Source organism: Saccostrea echinata, unplaced genomic scaffold (assembly GCF_033153115.1).
Source record: "Saccostrea echinata isolate AGI-Se365-2 ecotype Australia unplaced genomic scaffold, CSIRO_AGI_Sech_v1 ptg000001l, whole genome shotgun sequence".
NCBI classification, from domain to species: Eukaryota; Metazoa; Mollusca; class Bivalvia; order Ostreida; family Ostreidae; genus Saccostrea; species Saccostrea echinata.
The window spans coordinates 1,476,029-1,495,055 of record NW_026889750.1 but is presented as its reverse complement, the minus strand read 5'-3'; the positions used below and the strand labels follow the sequence as shown (position 1 = coordinate 1,495,055).

The 19,027-nt window shown below is 40.5% G+C and overlaps 3 protein-coding genes across 3 annotated transcripts in view; all 3 read left to right on the top strand.

Annotated features, from left to right (window-relative positions):
• Positions 1-328, top strand: part of LOC133182779 (MAM and LDL-receptor class A domain-containing protein 2-like) — a 67,375-nt gene extending 67,047 nt beyond the window's left edge. The window contains 1 exon segment of the mRNA XM_061317628.1: positions 2-328. Coding sequence (XP_061173612.1) covers positions 2-201 — 200 coding nt within the window. The 3' untranslated portion in view covers positions 202-328.
• LOC133181618 (MAM and LDL-receptor class A domain-containing protein 1-like) lies at positions 267-2,390 on the top strand. The gene is made up of 3 exons (XM_061316167.1): positions 267-384; positions 507-2,245; positions 2,313-2,390. Exons 1-3 carry the CDS (start codon positions 267-269, stop codon positions 2,388-2,390), a joined length of 1,935 nt encoding a protein of 644 aa, XP_061172151.1.
• Positions 2,391-3,304: 914 nt separating this feature from the next.
• LOC133182719 (MAM and LDL-receptor class A domain-containing protein 2-like) overlaps positions 3,305-19,027 on the top strand; it is a 232,327-nt gene continuing 216,604 nt past the window's right edge. The window contains exons 1-2 of the mRNA XM_061317571.1: positions 3,305-10,101; positions 10,248-10,397. Of these exons, the coding sequence (XP_061173555.1) occupies positions 3,392-10,101; positions 10,248-10,397 (6,860 nt within the window). The 5' untranslated portion in view covers positions 3,305-3,391. The remainder of the gene's footprint in view (positions 10,102-10,247; positions 10,398-19,027) is intronic.

Below are 19,027 nucleotides of genomic sequence, written 5' to 3'. Positions count from 1 at the left end.
TGCACAAGTGGGTTCTCTCAGCCTCAGACAGGAATATTTAGGCTCCACCCAGTATGGCACTGCTATCCCTCTGTGGTCAATGACAGGCAACACTGGACAGAAGTGGATCAAAGCCAGTGTCAACATTACCAGTCGAGTGGAGTACATCCTGACCTTCACAGGGGTCGAGGGTCAAGGGTTCACTGGAGACATTGCCATTGATGATATAAGCCTGACATCTGGAGTCTGCTCTGGATCAGTTGGACCGACATCCTTCAGCTGTGGGGATGGAACCAGCTACACACAGAGTCAGCAGTGTGATTTCAACAGGGACTGCACCAATGGAGCAGATGAGAAGAACTGTGGTAATTGTACATTTGATGGAAGCTCAGGACTTTGTGGCTGGTTTGATAACAGTGCTGGGTCATTCCGCTGGGAAAGACACAACAATGGTACGGAGACTGCCAACACGGGACCCTCAAATGACCATACTTATGGAGATGCTACCCATTATTACATGTATGTAGATGCAAGCAATGGAGTTGCCAACTCACGAGCAGCTCTGAGAGGACCCACTCTCCAACAAGCAGCTGATACCTGTCAGATGACATTTTACTATCATATGTATGGCACTCGCATTGGTCGATTGTACGTCTATGTGGTAACAGGAGGAGCACCCACACTCATAGCTAACATTTATGGAAATCATGGCAACCAGTGGAATAAGTACACTGTCAACATTGGTCGCAGAACTGCTCCTTTCAACATTGAGTTCCGAGCCTATCGCAGCTACACTGTGATTGGGGATATAGGAATTGATGATGTGTCTTTTGTGAATTGTGGACTTCCTCCAGTACAGAGTTCTTGTCCCTCCACCCAGTTCACTTGTCAGCGTGGATCATGTGTGGATATGTCCCGAGTCTGTGACTACACTGATGACTGTGGAGACAACACTGATGAAATTGGACCAAATGCTCACTGTGACCAACTCCCAGCTCGATGTGACTTCTCCACCTCCCTTTGTGACTGGGTACAAGACCGAGGAGACAAATTTGACTGGAGCCGAAGAAATTCTCCCACTCCATCAAGAGCAACTGGACCTACAAGAGACCACACCACAGGACTCAGAACTGGAGGGTTCATCTACATAGAGTCCTCCAGACCCAGAAGACGAGGGGATAATGCTGTACTTCTCAGTAGCATGTATAACACTGCTCAAACCCAAGACCAGTGCAAAGTTACTTTCTATTACAACATGAATGGTCCTACCATGGGAACTCTGAATGTTTACACAAAGGACACCAATAACCATCTCAGTAAAGTGTTCACTGTTTCTGGAAATCGTGGGGATATTTGGGTCAAGACCACTGTCAATCTTGTCAGTCCATACCCATTCCAGGTTCTTCTAGAAGGAGTGGTAGGAAATGGATACTACAGTGATATTGCTATTGATGACACAGTCTTCAGTAAAGGATGCAAGAAACTGAATCAAACTTTCCCAACCTCAATTACAATTCCACCAACTGCTCCAACTGTTAACCCTTGTGGAAGTGGACAGTTCTCTTGTGCTGACCAGTCCACATGTATCCCAGCACAGAAAGTGTGTGACTGGAATACTGACTGCACAGATGGATCAGATGAAGCCACTTGTGGACCCTGTAACTTTGAGAATGGATTATGTGGATGGCGAGATCTCAGCACTGGACGCTACAACTGGACCAGACACTCTGGCACACAGAACAGTGGAACTGCTGTAGGACCTGTTACTGACCATAGCACCAACACATCTGCTGGCCATTATGCATATGTGGAAGGAACTTTTGGAGTCTTCCTCAGTAAAGCTGTGCTTCAGAGTCCTGCCCTCCCACCCTCAGCAGATACATGTGAAATGTACTTTTACTATAACATGAATGGAAGAAATGCAGGAAGCTTAATTGTCAGTGCCCTAGTCAACAACACTAAAACGGCACTCTTTAGAAACAGTGGACCTCATGGGTCAGCCTGGCAGAAAGGAACTGCTTACATTGGCAAGTCTCTTGGAAAGACAACAGGCAAGTTTAGCATAATGTTTGAGGTTCTCCCATCGAGAGGTTTCTCTCCTTCTGCAACTGATGATATAGCTATAGATGACATCACTTTTGCCAATTGTTACCCACTTGCTCCACCTCCAAACTTGGTCTGTGATTTCTCACAAAATTTCTGTAACTGGAACCAGGCTCCTGATGATGACTTTGACTGGTCAAGGACAAATGGATCTACCAAGAGTGTTGGAACTGGACCAAGATTTGACCACACCACAGGGAAAGGATATTATGCATACATTGAGACTTCAGCACCCAGACATAGAGGTGATGTGGCTATCCTGGATAGCAATCCTCTGCCTCCCACTCCACCACAGGGCCATTGTCTGACGTTCTGGTACTATATGTTTGGAAACAACATTGGAAGTCTCAATGTTTACTTAGTGACAAACAAAAATAGAACCCTATTTTGGTCTAGAAATGGAACCCAAGGAGATGCCTGGAAAAAGGCACAGAGACAGATAATTTCCAGTACAGATTTCAGAATCTCTGTGTATGGAGTTGTTGGTAATGGATATCAAGGAGACATAGCTATTGATGACTTCAATATTACCAGTGGTGTGTGCCCACCAAAACCTGGATGTGACTTTGAAGATGGAACCTTCTGTGATTGGAAAAACTCCCTGATGGATGATTTTGATTGGACAATTGGCCAGAATGGCACAGCATCTATAGGAACAGGTCCTCCATTTGACCACACTTTTGGATCCAGTACTGGTCACTTTGCATACATAGAAAGTTCAGCCCCAAGACACCCCAATGATCAGGCCATTCTAGTCAGCAGATTCTTGGATGGAAGTGCTGTTAGATGTTTAAGATTCTGGTACCATATGTATGGAGTCAGCATTGGTTCCCTAAATGTATACCAAGGAGCTAATGGTTCTCAGATCCCTGATCAAGTCTGGACAAGAAATGGAGATCAAGAGAACATTTGGAGAAGAGCCACAGTCCCATTGAAGCGTTTACCAGGCAAGCAGTACCAGATTCTCATCAAAGGCGTCAGGGGAACAGGATACCAGGGAGACATTGCCATTGATGATCTGCTTATAACAGACGGTCAGTGCCCTCCAGATGGATCCTGTAACTTTGAACAGGACACTTGTGGATGGACTAATGCATTGGCTGGAGATAACTTTGACTGGCTCAGAGATTATGGAGGAACACCATCTTCTACAACAGGCCCCCAAGTAGATCACACCCTAGGAACTAAAGCAGGTTACTACATGTACATTGAAACCTCTGGAAACAACAGGACAATCGGAGAGAAAGCTTGGCTGGTCAGTGATATTCTTACAAGAACCACAGGGAACTGTCTTTACTTTTGGTATCACATGTATGGAGCAGGCATTGGAGCATTGAAAGTATACAAACAAGACTTCTTTAATAAACAGAGAACTCTGGCCTTCAGTCTAAGTGGCAATCAAGGAAATGCATGGCATCAAGCCTCAGTCAACTTTGTCTCTGATCATGAATACACTGTCATATTTGAGGGAGTTTATGGTGGAAATTACACAGGAGACATTGCCATTGATGATGTCCTTATTTCAGCCAGTCCCTGCTCTGCCACCACACCAACACCAGCCATTTCTATGGCAACTACCCCTGCAGTGTTCCCTAAAACAGCTGTTGACTGTGATTTTGAGACAGGTCTCTGCTCTTGGAATCAAGATGTTGGAGATGATTTTAATTGGTCAATAAAGAATGGAACAACCAGTTCAGGCAACACTGGACCTACAGCTGACCACACTCTGCAAAATAATCTTGGCCATTATATTTACATTGAAGTATCAGGAAAGCTTCCAAATACAACAGCAAGATTAATAAGTCCCTCAGTTTATGTCCAGTCTGCTGGCGTGTGCTTGAAATTCTGGTACAACATGTATGGTGCTCAAATTAACAATCTCAACCTCTATGTCCAAAATGTGTCGTCCACCAAGAAGCAGATGCTATGGAATAAGCATGGAAGCCAAGGAACAGACTGGAAGTATGCTCAGGTCCATCTCCAGAGCCAAGGACAAGTCAAGTTTGTGTTTGAAGGTGTAGCTGGTGTCAGCTACCAGGGAGATATTGCTCTGGATGATATCTCATTGAACCAAGGCCTGTGTCCCGGGTCGCCAACCTGTGACTTTGAGGATGGAATGTGTGGATATACTCAAGATGTCTCTGATCAGTTTGACTGGACACTGCATTCTTCACGTACAGTAAGTACAAGCACTGGACCAGTAAGTGACCATACATATGGCACAGCACAAGGTCATTATGTGTACATTGAGGCATCTGCTCCAAGGAGAATGGGTGACAAAGCAAGAATTGATAGTCCATCCTTCCCAGCTACTACAGGCACAGGTTCTTGTCTCACTTTCTGGTACAGTATGTATGGACGTAGTATTGGTTCACTGAATGTCTATCTCAGACAAGGAACTTCCAGCCAGCTTCGGACTCCTATTTGGACTTTGTCAGGAAATCAAGGCAGTAGGTGGAGAATTGCACAGACAACCATTAATAGTCCAACATCATTCAGACTGACTTTTGAGGGAACTGTTGGCAGTGGATACCAAGGAGACATTGCTATTGATGATATCAATCTTGTTAGTGGAGCCTGTCCACCTCCAGGAAGCTGTGACTTTGAGAAGAATCTTTGCACTTGGACCAATGTACAAGGTAATGACACATTTGATTGGGAGAGACATAAGGGAAGAACGGCAAGTTTTGGTACAGGACCTTCCACAGATCACACACTGAAGACCATCTATGGTTCCTACATGTACATTGAAGCCTCTGCTCCAAGAAAACATGGTGACAAGGCATGGCTAGCCTCCCAAACATTTGAAAGCTCAAAGACCCCAATCCGGTGTGTGACTTTCTGGTATAACATGTATGGTTCTGGTATAGGAACCCTGAATGTCTATCAGTATTTCTTCGCATCTACTCCAAAACCAGTGTTCACACTCTCAGGCAGTCAAGGACAGGGATGGAAACAAGGTAGTGCTGAGCTGACATCCACCACTGGTCAAGACTACCAGGTTCTTATTGAAGGTGTAGTGGGCAGCATCATGGGTGACATTGCTATCGATGATATATCCGTCACTTCAGGACACTGTACTACTCCAACAGTTAACCCCACCTGTCCCTTCCGGTGTTCCAATGGACAATGTTTGAAGAGCATCAATAATGTTTGTGACTTTAACAGTGACTGTCCAAATGGTGAAGATGAATCAAATTGTGGCTTCAACTGTGACTTTGAGCAGAATCATCCAACATGCAAATGGAATAGCACATCATCAGGATTCCAGTGGATGACTTCCAGTGGGTCTTCTTCCTCTCAAAATACTAACAAACCCAGCACTGACCACACAACTCTAGGACCTAATGGTAATTACATGTATGTGGCCCCCAAGGCTGGAGTGTATAGAAGATTAGCAGATCTAACAAGCCCTGTGATTGGTCAGTCATCAAGCACCTGTCAGCTATCTTTCTGGTATCATATGAGGGGCAGACAGATTCTTCGGGTATATCTAAAAGAGTTAAGTGGTTTTACAAGAACCCAAATTTTCTATCTGTATGGAGACCAAGGAAATGTTTGGAAACAGGCCATTGTTCCAATTGGAAGAGTGCATTCCCGATTTCAGATCATAATCTCAGGACAAAGAACTTACAGTGGCGTGGGTGACATTGCAGTGGATGACATAAATTTCCAGGGCTGCGCATTCCCAACTTCCACTTCATGCAGCTCATTTGTGACATTTAAATGTGCCAGTGGAGCCTGTGTAAACCAGAACAGAGTCTGTGATTATTCTGATGACTGTGGAGACAATACAGATGAAGCTAACAGCACGTGTGCTGGATATAACAGATGTAACTTTGAAAATGGACTCTGTGACTGGACTCAGCTTACGGATGATGACTTAGACTGGACTCTCCGCGCTGGTCCAACTCCCTCTGCCAGCACTGGGCCCACCAAAGATCACACTCTGAACACAAATACAGGACATTATCTCTACTTAGAAACCTCCAGACCAGTCAGACAAGGACAGAAAGCCAGAATTGCAAGTACAGCCTTCCAACAATCCACATCACAACCCTACTGTCAGTTCCGCTTCTTCTACTTTATGTATGGCAATACAGTGGACACCCTTACAGTCTATTACAGAAATCAGATAAATGGACCACTGTTTAAAGTTTTCTCTGTACATGGCAATGTTGGTTCTTACTATGCCAGACAAGTGGTCAACATAAGATCCTCTTCTCCATTCCAAGTCGTGATAGAGGCAACAGCAGGAGCAAACTATCTGTCAGATATAGCCATTGATGATGTTTCCTTCTCCTCCAACTGTCAGGTATACTACGGGAACTTGCCCATGGGAACTCCTGCCACTACCGTCCCCACTTCTCCTGGACCCTGTAGTGGAGGTCACCAGTGCGGTGATTCTAGCTGTGTGGCCCAAAATCAAGTCTGTGACTTTGTTCCTCAGTGCTCTGATGGATCAGATGAAGCAGCCTGTGGACAGTGTAACTTTGAGAAGTCAAGCTGTGGGTGGACTCCTATCCCAGGAGGAAGATACGCCTGGAAGAGGCACAATTCCTCCACTCCAACCTCTTTCAATACACCTCAAAATGATCACACTTATGGAACAACTCAAGTTGGAAACTACATGTTCATTGATGCCTCTTCAGGTTCATATGCCACAGACACTAGATTAGTCTCTCCAGTGTATGGCAATCTGAGCTCTACATGCAGTATTTCTTTTGCTTACTACACCAATGTAGGGCCTTTCAGCAGACTTAATCTCTACCTGTATCCTCCAAACTCTGACCCAACAACTGCCAACAGCAGAGTTTTCTACAGATTGTGGACATCATCAAGCCTTGTGGGCAGTCAATGGCAGAATGCCACAGTAGGAATAGGGAACCGAAACCCAGGCTACAGACTTGCTTTTGTAGCAAGAAACTTCGACAGGAATAGGGGAGGTATAGCCATTGATGATGTGGTCTTTAACACTTGTGCTCTACCAGCTGTAGGACAATGTGCTTCCAATCAGTTCAAATGTCATAGAGGAGCTTGTGTGGACATGACAAGAAAATGTGACTTTTCTAATGACTGTGGTGATAATTCAGATGAGATAGGATGTAGTAGCTATGTCGAAAGATGCAACTTTGAAAGTGACATTTGTAACTGGCAACAAGACATCAATGACATGTTTGACTGGACATGGAAACAAGGTGCCACAGCCTCTTCAGGAACTGGACCAAACTTTGACCACACCTACGGAAACTCTACAGGACATTATGTATTCATAGAGACTTCTGCTCCCCGTGTAGCAGGTGACAAGGCACGCCTGTTGTCTCCAGTGTTCCAAGCCAACTCCCAGGCAGGCCAGTGTCAGATGAGATTCTTCTATCACATGCATGGACAAGACGTTAATGCACTGAATGTATACATAGAAAATTATGAAATGGGACCAAGAATACCAGTGTTCCAGAAGACTGGTTCTCAAGCTGACATGTGGATTCGTGCTATGATCGATTTAACCAGTAATCTTCCTTTCAGAGTTGTGATAGAAGGCATCCGTGGAAAGGGCTATCATGGGGACATTGCCATAGATGATATGTCCTTCACTAGTGGCTGTAAACTGGCCACTTCATACCATCTTCCCCAAGCTCTCACCACCATTGGTCCATGTGGAGCTGGAAAGGGCCAGTGTAACAATGGTCAGTGTATCAAGTATAACATGTTCTGTGATTTCAAGACAGATTGCAGTGATGGAAGTGATGAACAATCTTGTCCCAGTACATGCAACTTTGACAATGGACAGTTCTGTAATTGGCAGAATGACTTGAACACCAACACCCTTAACTGGACGATAGGAAGTAACAACAATCCATCACCAAGTCCAACAACAGACCATACTACAGGTTCTGTTGCAGGAAAGTTTGCCCTGATCCAATCCCAGTCCACAACCACCAGTCGCAAGATTGCTCGATTGGAAAGTCCCATGTACTACCAAGCAGGAACAGCTTGTACCTTTACAATGTGGTACAACACAAATGGAACTGGAATCCAACATCTAGGGGTCTATTTCACTCAGGGAGAGAGTTATAGAAATATATGGACAATGACTGGCACTCAGCTCAGAACCACCCAGAGGGTCTGGACAAAAGCAACTGTGGAACTTCCAAAATGTCCAATGAACTTCAAGGTAACCATTGAAGTGGCTACATATGGAAGACAAACCAACTATGTAGCTATTGATGACTTAGCCTTCACACAGTGCCACTATCTGCCTCCCACCTCCTCTTGCTTGCTTGGACAATTCACCTGCAGTTCAGGAAATTGTGTACCACAGAATCTCAAATGTGATCTCCAGACAGACTGCTGTGATGGATCTGATGAGAGTCGAAACACCTGTGCAGGATATCAACAATGTAACTTTGAGTATGGAGTGTGTGGATGGCAACAATCCACTACTGATCAATTTGATTGGCTGAGACACCAAGGACCAACCAATTCTTATGGTACAGGGCCATCAGGAGATCATACCTATGGATCAAGGACTGGGTACTACATGTACATTGAATCATCCAGGCCTAGGAGAGCAAATGATACAGCTCAGCTGATCTACAATTTGAATGTCCCAACATCCCCTTGTGCAATGAGACTTTGGTACCACATGTATGGTCAGAATGTTGGCCAACTTAACATCTACATTAAAACCCTAAACAAAGGTACAGTTCTTCTGAAGAGTATATCATCCAACCAGAACCAGACCTGGCACAGACTAGAAGTGGGTCTTCAAAGCACAACACCATACCAGGTGGTGATAGAAGGAGTCATTGGAGTAGGATACCTTGGAGACATTGCTATTGATGATGTCAGCTTCACCCCAGGCTGTGGAGCCTCCAGTAGTGGTGGTGCATTCACTACCCCAGCAGTATCGACCCCAAGTCCAAATACATGTGGGGAAGGTCAATTCGCTTGTGGTGATAGTACCTGTATACCTTTATCCAAGGTCTGCAACTTCCAATCAGACTGTAAAGACAACTCAGATGAGAATCAGTGTCCACAAACATGCAACTTTGAACAAGATACATGTGGATGGCATGAACTTCCTCTTGATCAGTTTGACTGGACACGGGCTAATGGATTATCCACATCCTCTAAAAGGAACATGGCTCCAAACATAGATGACACATATAAGAATCAAAATGGCTATTACATGTACGTCAATGATCAAACAAGTGGACAAACTTCTGGGCTAATAGCGGGACTTCAAAGCTCTGCCTTCAAATCAGCTAATGCAGACTGCAAGATATCCTTTGCCTACTATACAACTGGTTCAAAAGTAGGTCCTTTATATTTGTTTGTGGTGGAAAACAATGTCTTGACACCACTATGGAGATTACTTTCATATGGCACAATGGATGATCAGTGGCACAGTGTTACTGTTGGAATTGGCAGAAGAACCACAAACTTCAACATGCTCTTCAGGAAGACCATATCAAGTTACAGTGGCATTACAGCAATAGATGATATAAGCTTCACAGACTGCAGGATGAGGCCACCCGTCACTCAGTGTAACACTGTTACCCACTTCTGGTGTTCTAACAAAGTATGTATCCCCAAAAGCAAACAGTGTGACAATGTAGATGACTGTGGAGACGGCAGTGATGAGGGAAGTGTGACTTGCAATGGCTACACACGCTACAACTTTGAAGTGGGCACTGGAAATCTGATCCAGGGACAGAATGGTGTGGATGACGACTTTGATTGGAGTTTGTTTGCAGGACACACTCCATCCAGCTTTACAGGACCCCAGTGGGACCACACTTACGGAAACAGCACTGGACATTACCTGTACATGGAAGCATCTAAACAGAAGTACAACTCAAAGGCTTGGATTCTTACAACTCCATTCTACCGCACAAATGGCAGGAACTGTGTGATGAGGCTGTATTACTTTATGTATGGAATCTATGTCAACCAACTGAATGTGTATTCCAGAATGTACTCATCTGGCCCTCCAACTCACACCCTCTTCTCAAGGTAAGCCTCTTAAATTGTGGATATTAATGACTATTTACTTGAAAATTCTCTCGCATAAAGACACTGTTTGTGCAATAAAGCCAATTAGATGAAATACATGTACATGTTAGCAGGTTATTGGGAGAATTTTTTGTACTGTGTTTCAGATCTGGAGAACAAGGTGCTTATTGGCAGGAAGTCATTCTTCCTCTGAACTACTCCACTGATTTCCAAATCATCATTGAGGCCAAGGTTGGTGATAACTTCCTGGGTGACATTGCCATTGATGACATCAGCTTCACCCCAGACTGTCAGGCCTCACAGAACACCCTGCCACCCCCACCTACTGTTCAGTCTACAGTCCAACCACCAGTCAGTACTGGACCATCAAACTGTAATCCCACTAGTCAGTTTACCTGTGTGTCAGACAGAAGCTGTATTAGCAAAATCCAGGTGTGTGACTTCAGAAACAACTGTGCTGATGGATCAGATGAAGCCCAGTGTGGTATGTGATACAAAATGTTCGAATTTACCAAAATGCAAAATTGTACTTAAGAAACTGTCATGCTAACAATTTCTAATGCACTCTAGCATACATCAAACTTATTATAAATTAAGATCATAAAAAATGCTTATCAATAATTTATAAGCATTTGAAGAAATTTTTATGAAGGAATAAAGTACAAGTTTATAAGTTTTAGAAGAATTTTTATAAATGACATAAATCTCATGTAATTTTTTGTCTACAGTGCCCACCTTCTGCAGCTTTACCAATGGCACCCTGTGTAACTGGAAAATCAATGCATCTCACTCTACAGTCCCTGATCAGACATACAAATGGAAGGTGGATACAGCGGGTACTGCAGCACAGGGAGATTACAGACCTACAGAGGACCAGGCAGGCTACCGTAAGTTGTTGTACCATGTATATTAAAGATTTTTAATATCCAGATAATTTTGGCATCGTTAATGGTGGTTTTGACAATCCTAAAAGTATGGCTGATAATTCAAATGCAAATAATGTCAAAGAAAAGAACCAGAGTTATCCCTAAAATTACAATAAATTAATTACATTAATAATGAATGCCCATTTTAGAAAAAAATTGGGTTTTCCAACATAGTACATTTTTCTCTAAATACATGTATTTTCTATGAGTAACTTTATTTTCGAGAAAGTTAAATTTTTAATGCTTTTTTTGTAAGGAGAGAAGAAATACTCTCAAACATTTGCAAGTAACAAAAATACAGTGTACTAGACATACAAATGTTTGGATAAAAATATGCCTATTCAAAATATAGTCGATTATATTTTTAAAATGTTTGATAAAAATGAAAAGTATATGCAATACTTGCTACTATAAATGATATTTTAATTATTTTGCTGTAATCATTTTCATCAGCCAGTGACAATTCATAGTTAACTTTTCTATAGTGTATAAGTTTGCTGTTTTTTAGGAGGAGGTTGGTATGTGTGGGCTGACAGCTCCCCAGGCTCTTTCAGGGATACCACTGAATTATACACACCTATGATAGGACAAACTGGTCCACAGTGTAAACTGGTTCTTTACTATTGGATGCAAGGCCATGCCAGACACTCCATGGAAATTTATATCAAGATCAACAACAGAACAGAACATCTATGGGCAGGAGAAGGTGAGAAATTGTAACTTTTTTCTTCATATCATTTGACTTGAACTGATATAATTAATATGAAAGTTAGACCATCTTTTGAGTACCCGTTCACCGAAATTATTTGTGTGTGTGTGTGATTGAGGGGGATCTTCATGATTATTATTTTTGAGTTCATTAATATCTCACAGATGACCATGGCAAAGAGTGGCAACATTTGGAGGTGTTCATTGGTCCAAGACAGAACTTTAATTTAGTCATTCAAGCAAGACGAGGTAGATCTTACACTGGGGACCTCTCAGTTGACAGCATCAACTTCCTCAACTGTCAGCCCCCTGTCGCTCTACCTCAGGGCTGTCCTGCCAAAACTTTCCAATGTAATAATGGCTACTGTGTGAAACAAAACCTCAAGTGTGACTACTCTAATGACTGTGGAGATAACTCAGATGAAATTGTGAGTCCAACTGTACTCTTTGTCATGTATACAATGCCTTATTTCACAAAAAACAAAAGAATTTAAAAGAAAAAATAAATACAAAAAAACTCATAAAAACCAGATTTTCATTGTTCATAAACACTAAAATTACATCAATATGAAATATTTATTCCTTTCATATTTTCTATACCCAGATGTGTTCTTGATGTTTACTTAATGACCAGATTGTTCATAGCAGTATCTCTGTTTGTAGGCTGTTGAATGTGATCAAACATACAAGGGTCGATGTAACTTTGAGCATGGTATCTGTCCTCAGTGGCAGAATGACCCATCTGCCAAGTTTAATTGGAAGCTCTCATCAGGTCGGACTGCTAGTGCAGGAACTGGGCCACTTGGAGACCACACAACAAGAACTCATTCAGGTAGCTCTCACTAAATTGTTGAAACTAAGGGATACATGTATGCTTGTCAAGTTGTTGAAATATTTTTGTTTGCAATCATTTTATATCCAAGAGGTCGTTGGTGGGCAACCAAAGTTTTACTGGTTCGTGGGAATGTAATTTCATGGGAAGCTAATTGTTTAAACAGACAATTTAATGAACTGAAAAGTTGACAATTAATGTTATCATTCTTGGGGATGTAACCTTGAGGATAACATTGACCCATGAAATCCATGAACATAAATCCCCCACGAACAATGATGATTCCACAGTATGGGGTGAATGTAAAATATTGCATTTCAAATTTCAGGGACATATCTCTACATTGAAAGTTCAAGCCCTCGAAAACCAGGTGATACAGCTCGACTGAACTCAGCCACTATCAAAGCATCATCTCGAGACTGCACAGTAAGTTACTTGTACACAAAATAGCAACATCTCAAGACTTCACAGTAAGTTACTAGTACACAATACATTTGCAGCAAGTGCACTTCATGGACCATATTATATTTATTCCATTCATGCCATATTTCTTAGCTTAAATAAGTGACATTGTTATGCCTGAGTTAAAACTGATACTTTTTTAACTTTAGCTGAGATTATACTTCCACATGTTTGGAGCCAACATGGGAACATTCAACATCAAGAAGCGATACAGCTTTGTCACAGAAGATCTTGAAATGCTCTATTCTTGGAGTGGTAATCGTGGAGATTTCTGGTATCGATTTGAACAAAACCTGACAACCAGTGATCCTAGAGACTTTGAGGTAATAGAATAGCAAATTAATAAACTTGCATATTGCAAAGAACAATTTTAAAATAGATTTAATTATGTTATAACTTTTCCATTTTGATTTCAGATTGTAATTGAAAGAATTGTTGGTTATTGTTACTATGGAGATATAGCCATTAATGAACTTTAACATCTTGGTTTCAGATTGTAATTGAAGGAATTGTAGGTAATGGTTACTATGGAGACATAGCCATTGATGACATCTCCTTGACACCAGGTTGCCAGTTTGCAACCAGTGAGTAAAGGTTTTGAAAAGCTCAATTTTCCAGTATTTTACAGTACATATGCACTTAATTTGAATAACTTAAAAGCTAGTTCTCAGAAGATAACACTATGATCTTTTAACATTTTAGCTCAAATCCCAGGAGTCCCCACCCCTGCTCCTACTGTACCTGGAGCCTGTGGGGCCAACAAATTAACATGTGGAAATGGAAATTGTTACAGCCAGTCACAGAAGTGTAACTTTAGGGATGACTGTGGAGATAATAGTGATGAAGTGAACTGTGGTATGTGCATTTTGTATACTTTTGTGTAAAGTATAATCATTGTTATGACTCTCCACAGTCAACATATTAATCTTTTGATGATCAAGTTCACCCTACTTTAAGTACTGTATACAGGGTTATTTTCACCCCATGTAATTTTTGCCCTATTATACTTCCAAATGATTTCTGTCCCAACACAGTAGTGTTAAAGAGAGATAACTTGCCTCTATTGAGTTTGCCCTGTTTTTACTCATCCACTGATGACAAAGGTTGAAAGGAAAGAGCAGATATTTCCCCTGTATACAGTAATTCTAAATGCTGCAATTATTGACTGACAGTGTTAAGATTATTTATAGTGAAAGGTGTTTGCTGGCGTAGCATTATTTTTGGTAAATATCAAATATGACTTTTAAAACTTTTGATTTGATTTGCAGGAACTTCTTGTAAATTTGAATCTGGCACTGGACTCTGTGGATGGCACAACTCCCTCAATGATAACCTAGACTGGAAGCTGTTGTCTGGCCCTACCCCCAGTAAAAACACAGGTCCACAAAATGATCACACTCTAGGAACATCAGCAGGTAATGAAGATTAACTTTATAAGTACACATACACTGTCATGTACAATGATCTGGTCTAGAAATCATTCATAGAAATAAATATAATAAAAAAAAAATAGCAAGGAGATTTTATCCATATATTGGAAGCATACTTGTGTTATAAATTCATTGAAATGACTTTATGATGAAATAATTACTTTGTTCAATATGTAAACCAGTAATAAAATCAGAAGTATTTTTGAATAAATCCATTTCATTTGATTCCTTTATCCTCATGATTTTCTTCTTTCATGCCAAAACCATTTTATCTACTATTCTACTATAAGTTAGTACATGTATTTTAAAACAATAAACCTACTTGGGATGTAATGCCCTTTAAATTTAAGGCCATTACCTGTACGTGGAGAGCTCTAACCCGGCTCATCCTCAAGACAAAGCCCTATTGGAGAGTGCTGTATACTACCAATCTGGTCCTCTCTGTAACTTAACCTTCTGGTACAACATGAATGGACAACAGATTGGAACACTCCAAGTTCTCCTCAAGACCAGCATCAGTAACCAGCTACTGACCCTGTGGCAGAAAACCGGAAATCAAGGTTCTGCATGGAAACAGGCCTCCATCCCTATCCGCAGCAACAGTCAGTTTGCCATCGTCTTCGAGGCAAGAACAGGATTTGGATACTTGGGAGATATTGCTATAGATGACATCATGTACACTGGCTGTGATACAGGTAATGTTAGGAGATTACTACATGAATACATCCTTTTACTATTTGTATTGGAATGTTGGTAATTCTTGAATGTTGTTTTGATTTAAATTTTCTTAAATGAACAGGTCAGGCAGTAGCCAGTTGTCTCCCCTCACAGTTCCTGTGTACTGACCAGACAATGTGTATAGACAGGAGATACAGGTGTGATGAAAGAGTGGACTGTAGTGATGGATCTGATGAAGACAACTGTAGTATGTACTCTTTAATCACTCTCATAAAATTGCACAACTTTTCTCGAACAGTAAAGTTTATTATGATATTGGTGTGATTTACTGTAGAACTAGATACTTGAGTTTTTGCCTGTTGTAGGACCATTTAATGGTGACTGTAGCTTCGAGACTTCCCTGTCTCAATGTGAGTGGACACAAAGTGACGGAGATGACGGGGATTGGACAATAGCACAGACCACAATTAACGGTCCAAAGAGAGACCACAGAAATACTGCCACAGGTAACATTTCTATTGTGAAGGTGAAAATATTGATAAAACCTAAATCATTAATATAAGTCTATTCTTGCAAAGTAGTTCGCACATACATGTATTTATCCATGTTCATTAATTGCTGAAGCTTTGTTTCAGTAATTTTAATAACTGAACAATTTCTCAAAGTCTTAGAATGTGCTTAAATATCATCTTTAGAAAGAAGAAACGCTCCCAGTATACATGTATTTAGCCTGCTTGGTTTAACCAAGATTTTTTTGGTTTTAGGTCACTTCATATTCATGGACAGCTCCAAGCAGAATCCAGGTGATGTGATCCGAATCCAGACACCGTTCTTCCCAGCAAGCCATGGAGTATGTTACATGAGGTTCTGGTACTATATGTTTGGATCACCCAACATGGGACCTCTTAAGGTATGTAATAAGGTTACCCATTTTAAATTGATTAGAATTATGTGGAAAAAAAAATAAAAAACTGAACATTAATGCTTCCAAGTGCAAAGACTCACTTGCATCATCTATGCAATTTCTCTGGAAATTACTTGTTCTTCAGTATACATGTATGTTATTTAATGATTTTTTTTTTCACCTGGATATTTACTTTTGTTTTTTTTAATCAGGTGTTCCTGCAGAACAGGTATGGTAACACTACAGACTTATTCTGGGAAATGTCAGGAAGTCAGGGACAGCAGTGGAAGAATGTCAACATCCCACTAGGAAGTGCTCAGGACTTCTCGGTCATCTTTGAAGCCACCAGAGGAGACCAGGACCATTCTGATATTGCCATTGATGATGTCTCATTTACTCCAGAATGTGGAACAGGAGGTCTGTAGCTCTCTAGTCAAATATTTAGGGGAAAGGTTGAAATGTGTAAATTTCCAAATTTGTGATGCAAAAATGTAATTTAATGTCTCATGCAATCTGGAAGTTGTATAGCAACTCTGGTTGTTGATGTTGCATCTCTGAAAATGTTTATTTTAGCAACAGCAGCGGTACCAAGCCATAAGGTCTGCTACCAGGGAACATTTTACTGTGCTCCCAAGAAAGAGTGCTACCCAAACACCTGGAAATGTGATGGTGTGGCAGACTGTCCAGATGGATCAGATGAACCAAGCACCTGTCCAGCTACTTCACCAGCCACAGGGCCCACAAAGCCAACAGTTACAAAGTCACTAGTAACAACCCCTGCACCACCTACTACCACTACCCAGAAGATTAAGAACACATGCGCTCAGGGCAAGTTCCAGTGTAATGATGGCACCTGTATACCACTGCTGTTGTTGTGTGATGCTGTGGCTGATTGTCCAGACGGCTCAGATGAAGTGAAAAACAACTGTCGTAAGTGCTCTATAGCTACATCTTAACATTTAAGAAAAAATGAAACTGTAAGGATACATAAACTTGGTTATAAATAGAATAATATGATGTCCATTTTAAAACGCTTTGGTTTTGACGGTTACAGCTATTCAGAAATGTGATGTTGGATTTTACTACTGTAAACATCAGAGACAGTGTATCAATGGAACACGATGTGACAATAACGATGACTGTGGAGACATGACAGATGAAAGTGTTTGTGGAGCTGGTAAGGATTTAAACTTTGTATACAGATTTCTGTAGACTTGGCGGGGGGGGGGGGGGTTATATAAAACAGAGCAAGGTGCATGCCTTATACATGTAACTTGAATTAGTTATTTATGACTATTTCTCTACTTACAACAAATAAGGGCTTGATATTTTTTTTGGCTTAGGTATATATCTTATTTAATGTCAATTACATGTATGCAATTAATTCAAATTCAGTGCATTCTGCTGTCACTGAAAAATAATTTAATGTGAATTCACAACAATTTTCAGCTTGTCCTCCCAATTTCTGCCAGAGTGGATCAGTTTGTCAGAAGATGGGTGTACAGACATTGTCTTGCAGGTGTGTGACTACTTCAGTTTCTAATCATAAATATAATGTATGTAGATGGTCATTTGTGTTGAAATTCAAGATAGAAAAAAATATGAATTTTATAAGCATGATAAAAAGTATTATTCTTCAAAGATAGTACACATATTAAAGCCAATTCATAAATACAGACATTAGTAAAGAAAATAAAAGAAGAAGCATAGAGTTGTATCAATGTATATGTAGGCATATAAAGGGTTGTATCAATGGATATGTAGGCATATAAACTGTTCTGATAGAACAAATGGAGCTACTGGTTATTCCAGTATTTGTCTATTCTGATAAAATTCCATAGCTGACAACTTGACTATCACATTAAGCAAAATCCACTGTCCCATTAAATACATGCTTGTATATATCTTGTCACTAATAGTTTTTGTTTACTGTATCAGCTGTCCTACTGGTCTGTCTGGTATCAGATGTCAGTATCAGAAATCCTCTGTACAGAGACACACAGGAAATTCTCCTTCCTCCTCCTCATCGTGTAAGTATCTTACTGACATAACTTTGTGGACCTATAGTAATACTATATAAGTACTATATTTCATATAGATATATAAATACTATATTTTTGAAGTGATGTACATTTTAAAGAGTATGTAATTTGCTTTTTAAAAATACAAATTCCTTGAAAATTTTGAAACAGAAACATTTATTTAAAAAAACACACATTTTAAATTCATAAAGTTTTATTCACTAAAGGAGATTTGTAAGTGTAAATGTAGTATATATAAGGATATATTAATTTGAGTTGTTTTGACACATTTCTTAGCTGGTTGGAAGGCAGGAGTGGGAGTCACAGTGGGACTGGTCGCTGTAATTGCCATTGTATTGGGTGGCTATTTCTTGTGGAGAAGACAGAGAGCAAGGTATTTAATATTCACTTCCATTTGTCTATGGACAGTTTGGTTGTTCAAAATGCTTACAAAGACTAAATGTTGTAGACTCGTCAAAATTATTAACTTTTTTCATAAACTTCTGCAAAAATCAATTGGTGACTATTTTGTTTTTATATAAAGTTATTGCCCCTTGAATTATGTTCACTATGGACACTGTTGTGCTGGTTTTAATTTTGTATTTCTTTGACCAGGAACCTGAGTGAGAGACTTGGCATTGGTTTGGAAAACCCCAGTTATGACGGTGGAGACATGCATGATGTGAGTTTACACAGATAACTGATTCTGAAATGTCATTAAAGTCCAAACTCCATTCATATTAGTCAAAATCCAAGATGCAAAATGAACATTCTTGACATGCTTCAATTCGAAGTGCCGTATAAATTATGTTGTGTACAATACATTAAAGGGACTCTTTTTTTTCTTATTCACAGTTCCATATGAATGCCATGGAAGATCCATACCATGGTGTGGTGAGTATTTTTCTTTACATTGTGATACACAGGAAAATATTGCTTATTGTGAAATGCTTATGACCAAGATA

Coding starts and splice junctions, on each gene's coding strand:
- LOC133181618 (XM_061316167.1), top strand. CDS start 267: ATGGAACCAGCTACACACAGAGTCAGCAGTGTGATTTCAACAGGGACT. Junction 385..506: donor AGCTCAGGACTTTGTGGCTG/GTTTGATAACAG, acceptor ACATGTATGTAG/ATGCAAGCAATGGAGTTGCC. Junction 2,246..2,312: donor CAAATGGATCTACCAAGAGT/GTTGGAACTGGA, acceptor TTGAGACTTCAG/CACCCAGACATAGAGGTGAT.